At 41.0% G+C, this 9,012-nt stretch overlaps 1 protein-coding gene across 1 annotated transcript; it reads left to right on the forward strand.

Moving 5' to 3' along the window:
- The first annotated feature begins 2,619 nt into the window (after positions 1–2,619).
- Positions 2,620–3,548, forward strand: LOC101334862 (kidney mitochondrial carrier protein 1-like). The gene has a single exon (XM_004328247.3). It carries the CDS (start codon positions 2,652–2,654, stop codon positions 3,546–3,548), a length of 897 nt encoding a protein of 298 aa, XP_004328295.2. The 5' UTR covers positions 2,620–2,651.
- The last annotated feature ends 5,464 nt before the right edge of the window (positions 3,549–9,012 follow it).

The following is a 9,012-nucleotide window of genomic DNA, read 5'->3' on the forward strand; positions in this document are numbered from 1 at the left end:
TATCTCTTAATAAAATTTGGGAGTTTGTCTCATAAAGGTTCCACACATTTCTTTGTAGCATTATTCCTAGGTATTATGTGATTTTTCTTGCTAGTTTAATATAAGCGCTTTCTCTATTATGGTTTCCAACTGTTGTTTGACTGCTTATATACGGCAAAGCTATTGATTTTAGTCAATTTTATGAGAATAGTCTTTTAAAATCATAAGTTAGTGTGTTGAGTTTTATCAATTATATTTCAGTTTTAATGGATACTATCAAGTTGTTTTGGCTTTAATGGCATGACCAACCAGAAAATTTTCCTCACACAAAACTGTCTTTGAATTCTTTACGTAAACCCTAGTTTTTTATATAACCTTCATGATTTCAAATTTTGCATCCACATCATGGAGCATGTGCCTTTATCCTATTTGTGCTATCAATGAAGTTTTAAGATCAGGATTAAGCCAGCTTTGTAAAATTGGAATTTTTTTCCATGATTTTTTTTCAGCGTGGAAGTGACCTCTTTCTTAAAAGTTAAAAATAACAACAGAAATCTGTCTGGTTGTAGGATAAATTTTAGAATAAATTCTTTAACTATTTTTACATTTCTTTCATGTGCATTGATTTGTTTGAGGTTTTTATTCTTAGGTCAATTTTGAATTTTCCCAGCGAAACACTCACTTCATTGAAAGGTTCTATTTTTTCCGTAACATTTATTCTCTTATATTTTAAAATCTACTTCAAATCTATGATTATAGCTGCTTATTTTTTCTAAATTTGTTTTCTCTTTTTTTTGCTATTTAAAATATACGTTTAATCAAAATGCACAAACCAGTAAAAATAAAGGTGTATGTGATGCAAATGTAATTAAAGAGTTCTAATCTTATAGCATTACTGAGAGAGGAGAGAAAATTTGTTTAAATTTTAATAAATTTAGGAGTCATAATCTTTATTTTTATTGAAGTATAGTTGATTTACAATGTTGTGTTAGTTTCAGGTGTACAGCAAAGTGATTCAGTTATACATATACATACATATATATTCTTTTTCACATTCTTTCCCATTATAGTCTATTACAAGGGATTGAATATAGCTCTCTGTGCCACACAGTAGGTTCTTGTTTTCTCTTTGTTCTTAAGTTTTCTAGAAATTCAGCCAGAAAACCTCTTTTTATGTCTGTTAGTCAGTTACACGAGGAGGGGGTCTCTCCATTCTAAATCAGAATTTCTGATTCAATTAAAATTTCTTTTCTGCTCTTTGACTTGCATTCTTGTTGTTCTTTTACCTGTTTTCTTGAGATGACTTCATCATCCATTTATTTCTATTCTTTCTTTTTAAAAAATGAAATCATTTGCTATTATCACATCGCCTTTAAGGACAACTTTAGCCACATTTCATGTTTTTGATATAAGTATTCTCTTTTTATTAATTTCCAAACAAACTATTAAGAAAATGGGTTTGACTCCAGTTATAAAATAAAGAAGTCATGGGAATATAATATACAGCATAAGGAATATGGTCAATAATACTGTAGTAACTTTGTATGGAGACAGTTACTAGACTTATTGTCATGATCATTTCATAATGTATGCAAATGTCAAATCACTATGGAGTACCCCTAAAACTAACATAATATTGCACATTAACTATATTTCAATTTTTAAAAAAAATGTGTTTGAGTTTTGGAGAGGTTTTTGGAATTTTATTGTGTTATTTCTTAAGTGATTGGATAGATATTTTCTAATTAATTTTAATTGGAAATTAAATTCATTTTTATTATTGGTTTTAATTTTTATAGCATCAGAGATGGAGAACATGGCCCGTACAATTTCCACAATAAATTGGGAACCTGTTGATGTTTTCTTTGTGCAATATATCTTTAATCTGACAAAGGCTGATAAAGATTGTTAAAAACATACACTACTTTACCATTAACCTCTTCTAGTGTAAACAACATTAGATTGAACATCTGATTGGAAGTAACACTGCCAGCCCTGATTCTGTTGCGCTGTTGGGTGCATGAAGCAGGGTGTGTGGGGGAAAAGCATCAACCTCTGAGTTCAGATTCTTCCTCGACCCCTGATTACTTGAGGTTCTCTAAACCTCAACCTCCCTTCCTCTGAAATGGGAACGAAAATAACAACACATACCCCTAAGGACTGCTGAGAAATAATGCATGACAAGTGCCTAGAATACTAACCGAGACATTGTCCACACTCAAAAAGAACATGGGGCTTCCCTGGTGGCGCAGTGGTTGAGAGTCCGCCTGCCGATGCAGGGGACGCGGGTTCGTGCCCCGGTCCGGGAAGATCCCACATGCCAGGGAGCGGCTGGGCCCGTGAGCCATGGCCGCTGAGCCTGTGCGTCCGGAGCCTGTGCTCCGCAACGGGAGAGGCCACAGCAGTGAGGGGCCCGCGTACTGCACAAGAAAAAAGAAAGAAAGAAAGAAAGAAAAAGAACATGGCTTTCCTCCAGATCCCGTGCAGCCGCTGGAGCCGGCTGCTGCTGCGCCTGGGGAGTAGGAGGGTGCAGGGCCGCCGCCACCTGCTGTACCGCGCGGATTGCAGGATCTTAGTTCCTCGACCAGGGGACCAGGGATTGAACCCGGGTCCGGAAAAACCCTGTTGGAGGCCATGCGTCTGTGAACAAAGGAGAAGGGACAGCGGTGAGCATGTCTGCCCTGAACTGGAAGCCCTTCGTGTACGGAGGCCTGGCCTCCATCACAGCGGAGTGCGGTACTTTTCCAATTGATTTAACCAAGACACGGCTCCAGATTCAAGGCCAGAAGAATGATGCAAACGTTAAAGAAATCAGGTATCGAGGAATGTTGCATGCGTTAGTGAGGATAGGCAGAGAGGAAGGCCTGAAAGCACTGTGTTCAGGGATTGCTCCTGCGATGTCGCGCCAGGCTTCCTACGGCACCATCAAGATAGGCGTCTACCAGAGCTTGAAGCGGTTATTTGTCGAGCGCCCGGAAGATGAAACCCTTCTGATAAATATCGTCTGTGGAATTCTCTCTGGAGTGATATCCTCAACCATTGCTAATCCAACTGATGTTTTGAAAATTCGGATGCAAGCACAAAATAGCACCCTTCAAGGAGGAATGATAGGCAACTTCATTCACATTTACCAGCAAGAGGGAACGAGAGGACTTTGGAAGGGCGTGTCCCTTACTGCTCAGAGGGCCGCTATTGTTGTTGGTGTGGAGCTGCCCGCCTGCGACCTCACCAAGAAGCATCTCACTCTCTCGGGCTTGATGGGAGACACTGTGTATACCCATTTCCTCTCAGGCTTCACCTGTGGGCTGGCGGGGGCCCTGGCCTCAAACCCTGTCGATGTGGTGAGAACAAGTATGATGAATCAGAGTCCTTTGAGATGGCAGATCCCTGGCTACACAGGTTTCCTGGATTGTTTGTTACAGACATGGAAGAATGAAGGGTTTTTTGCTCTATATAAAGGGTTTTGGCCAAATTGGTTGAGACTTGGTCCTTGGAATATTATTTTCTTTGTGACATATGAGCAGTTGAAGGAATTGGACAAGTCAAGACTGCATGAGACATCCCGCTGAAACTGCTCACGTCTGAAATAGCGAAGCTTCCTGTCTTTCCCACTGCTTCTCACTGCTTGGCCCGCCACAGATTCTGAGGTGTGAGCAACAGGTGAAGCCTGGGTTAGCTCGGATTGCTGTGTCCTGGCATCGGACGCTCTGCACCAGATGTTTAATGGCATAGACTGTAACATCCAAACACTAGTCCTTGCCATTCAAGTGCCCTTCGACATCAAAGATAACATGAAATGCATGTTTCTTGCTAAAGAAAACTTGCATGAAGATCAGAAACTGTGGACTGATTCCCTCAGGGGAGAATAACTCCTGATGCATCTCAGCTCGTAGCTGAGACTCCCAGACTCTTCGAAAGAAGCTCTTCGGAACCATGGAATGAATAGAGCCTCCAAGAGGGTGTTATTGTTCCTGAACTTCTCGGGGGGCTTTGGCTTCATGTCTGCTGAAGAAATTCACACATGGAGACCTGGTATACCCCAGGTATAAACAGTGCAGGATATAGATCCCTGGAATATTGCACTGCTTTCTAATTTCCAATTTTGACAGGATCTTTCACTTATAATAAGTGATTTTTAAGCCTTGACCACTCGACCTTTGTGAGGAATTGTTACAAAGCATTAATATCTAAACTCATGATGGTGTGATAGGTTGGCCCGGAAGGTGGCAAAGTCTGTGCTGGTGGGAGGTGTTTTTAAGCTACTTGGGTTCTGTCTTAAGTAATGTTTGTAATTTGCTCTGTGATTTTAGCAAAGTTTCTATTTCCCAATCTGTAAAATGGGGATAATAACATCTATTGATACTGAGGGTCAGGTGAAGAAGATAGTAGCTGCTACTACTTGACTTGTAGGATTAGTGTGTTTACATCATGCTGTCATACAGCCATCATCCCAGAATAAATGGTCCGTGTATATGGAAGAGAGTCATTTTATCATGGGCTTCCTCTGAGTGAGATCCTTTGTTAAAAGGCTTGTGAAAGAAAGAGGTTAGGGTTTTATTACATTTTCTGTAGCAAAATGTTGCAAGTGAATCAAAGAGTTGATTTTTCCAGATTTCCCGGGTTTTACTTTAGTTCTGGTCACATTTGTCAAAATATTTCCTGTCTTGGACTTCCTAATCAGTTTGGAATGAAAATACTTGCTTGAAATTCGAAAGGTGATTTTTGTGTGTGTGTACCTATTTATGAAGTCTGATAAGAGGTATACAATGTCTTCCTTCTTTTCTTCTAAAGACAGGATATCATTCTTCTTTTTCATCTTATTATTTTCAAAATAAAAAGTGATTCTGAGACCCCTCCCCAAAAAAAAGAACATGTATTGTAGAACATACAACTTATCCATATAAAATGACTCCCTGTTTTCCATTTAATGCTTTTTGCTTTGAAGATCACTTTTTTGGAAGTAACACTGCCAGCCCTGCCTTCTTTGAATCTGTGTTGCCTATTCAATCTTAGTTCGTTATTTTATTTTCGATCTCACCACATTTTTTTAGATGTACACCATGTTGACGGGATATAACCCACTGGTTTTTAAATACAATTTTAAAGCCTTTGTAAAAGAGTTTAAATTATTTCTATTTATTGGCTTATAGTTGTCTCATGCCTACCTTATCATTTTGTGCATTTCGGCTGTAAGGTTTTCATGCTGTATCTGTTTTCTTTCATTTGCTTTTATGGTCTATATTTTGTTTCTTAATCTACTCTAAAGTTGTAAGCTTTATATTCATCATTAAAAAGATTCTACCAGTGGCTGCTTTAAACTTTTTGAGTTTTTTTGGTTTGTTTTTGTTGAGGCAAAATTAACCATTTTAAAGTGAACAATTCAATGTCATTTAGTGTATTCAAAATGTTGGGCAACCACCACCTCTATTAAGTTTTATAAAGAGGATATTTACTTTATTAATCTATTTATCAAAGTTTGCATTTTCCTGAGTAAGATGAGAACTTTATCTGACTCTTACTCTCTCCAGTGTTTCTCTAGCAGAGTTGGGGTTATAACCCATTCATAATAATTAGTCGTGAGAAGGATTAAATTTCTTTAAACTCTATAACCTCTCTCATAAATTATGTTTGTTATTAACACACAATTTTGAATCTTGGAAATTTACATTCAATTTCCTTATAAAGTGTTATGGGTTTAATTGTACACCCCCCCAAAAAATTCATATGCCTCAAGTAGCTCAGAATGTCACCATATTTGGAGGTAAAGTCTTTTCAAAGGTAATTAAGTTAAAATTAGGTCATGAGGATGGTCCTAATCCAACAGGACTAGTGTTCTTATAAAGAGAGATTAGGACATAGAGAAGCACAGAGGAAAGACCAGGTGTGACCCATGGAGCAGGCGGCCGTCTGCAGGCCAAAGAGAGAGGTCTGAGAAGAAACCAAGACTGCCAACATCTTGATCTCAGATTTTTAATCTCCAGAACTGTGAGAAAGTAAATATCTGTTGTTTAAGCCACCCAGTCTCTGGTACTTTGGTATAGAAGCCTTAACAAACTGTTATATGTAATAATCGCCTTTCCATCTCAGGCTCTCAATACACTGTTTCCACTTCATCACCACCATCACTACCGGCGTGCATGCACGCCCACACTTCATCCTCAGTAGGAGATAATTTCTCCTACTCATCAAGGGACCCGTTTTCCAACCACCTCTGCCCCTCTGTATTAGGTCTCCTGTACTTCAGCTTCCCAGCCATTCCTCCAATTATACTTACCCAGCTCTTTCTGAGACAATTTACTCTATATCCCCATAGTCTGGCCCATGTTAGGGGCCACCAACAATTTACCAAATGAATGAATGAAGCTCGGAACAAATGAAAGACATTCTGGCGTTGCTACCCGTATTGTTTTCACTGTAACACAACACTTGCTTATTTAGCCCAAATGGTTTTCATTTCCCAAGAACAGATTAATCTTCTTCTATTGCTCTGTTTTGGCCCTCAGCCTATATTTTGAAATGTCTTGCTAATGCCGATTAATACTACAATGCCCACAAAAACCTGGCTTGCAGCTAGCAAGTGCAGTTTGAGAAAGGCTGAAACAATTTTTTTTTTTTTTTTTATCACTCAGACAAGTAAGGATGAAATCCACTTATCATGAACGTAAATGTTCCTTGTTGGAGCCCCCAAGCCCCAAATCAATATCCGGTCACCGTGACTTGTTTAAAATAAACGAACCCAGCTGGAAAGGATTCATAGGTATTTTTACACATATACAAACCTAGATATTTCATAAATACCTGTCCCATGTAGCCCCCATCCTCAGAGCCTGTGGATAATTAAAAGCATACTGGTGCACTGCACTGAATTTGCTGCCGGTAATTTACAGGGGAGAAAATAATTATTCCAACGGTTAGACCCAGAGCAGCATGTTCCTTGTCAAAGAAGGCCAAAGATACCTGTGCATATTTCTGCACCACCTTTTAACAGCTTAATTAATTTGCCCACTGATGAAAACTCAAAATCAGTCTAGGAACCCACCTGTTAATAAAATGATGAGTGAGATTCACGTGATGTTTTTTATCCTGGGGGCTTCATACCCAGCCTCATTTGCATATTAGAAACCCTTTGCATCTCTTCCCCAGAAGCTGCTGGCTTCCGAAAGCCATTCACAGTACACAGCCGTTGCTCTAAATTCAGTTACTCTTATTAGCGTTAAGCCCGTGTATTCCACTGGGCAGTTGGATTGTCATTTTTATACAGACCATTCTCTGCCCTGGAGCGACTGTCCTTCACTACAGCCTTAGATATTTTTCATTCCCATATTAAAGAAGCGTATTTCGATTCCATGTTAAAGAAGCACTCCTTTCCAATACGGGAATGAAATCTATCCGAAACCAATAGTGCCACTCAAGACGGACACGTGGGGACCTGCCTCCCGCTTCCGGGTCCCGTCACATCACGCCAGCCTCCCAGCTCCCTGCTTAGAAGCTGCCCTGTTGTCAAACAGGATTTCTCACAGCTGTCAGAAAGCCAGATAAAACTGGTCACTTTGGCAAGGGTCCTTTAACCCCACGCCCCACAGCTCAGCCGAGCAAAACAACAGACCAGCAGGGCGGAGGGGTTCCATCAGAGGCTGGCTTCAGGCAAGGAAACACAGTCACCAGCCACAGCTGTGCATCTTCTTTCCAATAACACATGCAGGGTTAAAGAAGTTTTTTTTTTTTTTTTTTTGAGGGGGCGGGCGGGTGGTAAATGGAGGAGGTGGTGGAATATGAAATTACTTTTTCCTTCCTGTTTCCTTCCCTCATTCCCCTGCTTCAGCTATCATTTCAAAAATGATATTTAAATGATATAGATATGGATTCTACCCTCCAAGGAAAGCAGGAAAGGGAAAGTGCAGGCAGGGAGGAATATTTAAGGAGCACCAACTCAGTGCCCAGCAGGTTACAATAGCCCACTCAAATGTCACAACCCCACGAGATAGGTCTGATCCTTCCCTGTTGGCTTGCCAAGAACCAACAGATCAGAGATTTGCAAAAAGCCAAAAGAAAGCCATCCGTGGTGCAACAGAGAGAGCGGGACCCCAGCAAGGACTCCTTTCTCTGCTCCTCCAGACACTTTTTCCTTTTCCTCCTCCCCAACCTCCAGGATCAGCAGACCCAGGCCAGCAAAGACTACACTGGGGCGGCCCCCAAACTCTGACCAAGGCGCCAGCAGGAACAAAAGATACAAAGGGAGCCGGTGGCCTTTGTAATCACGATTCCTGCTAGGAAACCACTTCTCGCCTCCCTAGTGTTTCTCTGAGGCTGATTGATACTCTTGGAGCGGGAAACCCATGAGAAAGTCCCTTTCCCTCTCAAAATTGAGAGCTTCCAGTGAGCTCAGCAAATGTGCCAAGACACACCCCGCAACTTTCCATGGTGAATGAGGGCATTGGGGCAGGAAGCGAGCCTGCCAAGCGCTGTTCTCAGCTTAAGGCTCCCCAGCCAGGCACCAGGCTCCCATGTCACTGCCGGGCTGCTCAGGATTTTCTAAAGGCCGGGGGCTGTGATGAGTATGTGAGAAAAACAAATATTTGTCCCAAGGTTTGGGAAAGAAAGGAAAGGAAGACTGGAAAAAACTCCCCCAGACAAGCCTGGGAAACCCCATGGGTCTAATCGGAAGGGTTTAAAATAGTAAATACAAAATCTAAACTCAGATGGTGCTTTTTCAAAGGAAGCAAACCACTCATTGAGCTGATTCCTTTGTATAGATCACCTTAAAAACAACAAGAAGCAAACCTTCCCCCACAGCTATCTCACTGCCAAATCCCATTTTGGTCACACAGCTGAGCAGACAAGAGCCATGAGCGAGTGGGATCGTTGGCAAGAGGGGGCAGATTTCTTCCTGATTCGCTGTGATAATACTGATAATTCTGTGGCAGGCAGTAGTATTAAGGTTATTGTTGACTCCTTCTGGACCTGGGGTTCCGTCTCAAAATCCTTCCCTGAAAAGGGGACCCAAAGGAAAAGAAAAATGAAAGTAGTGGCCAG

The sequence above is a fragment of the Tursiops truncatus genome, chromosome 2 (genome assembly GCF_011762595.2).
Source record: "Tursiops truncatus isolate mTurTru1 chromosome 2, mTurTru1.mat.Y, whole genome shotgun sequence".
NCBI lineage: Eukaryota > Metazoa > Chordata > Mammalia > Artiodactyla > Delphinidae > Tursiops > Tursiops truncatus.

Excerpts from the sequence above, each read along its gene's own strand:
- LOC101334862 (XM_004328247.3), top strand. The coding sequence starts at position 2,652 with ATGTCTGCCCTGAACTGGAAGCCCTTCGTGTACGGAGGCCTGGCCTCC.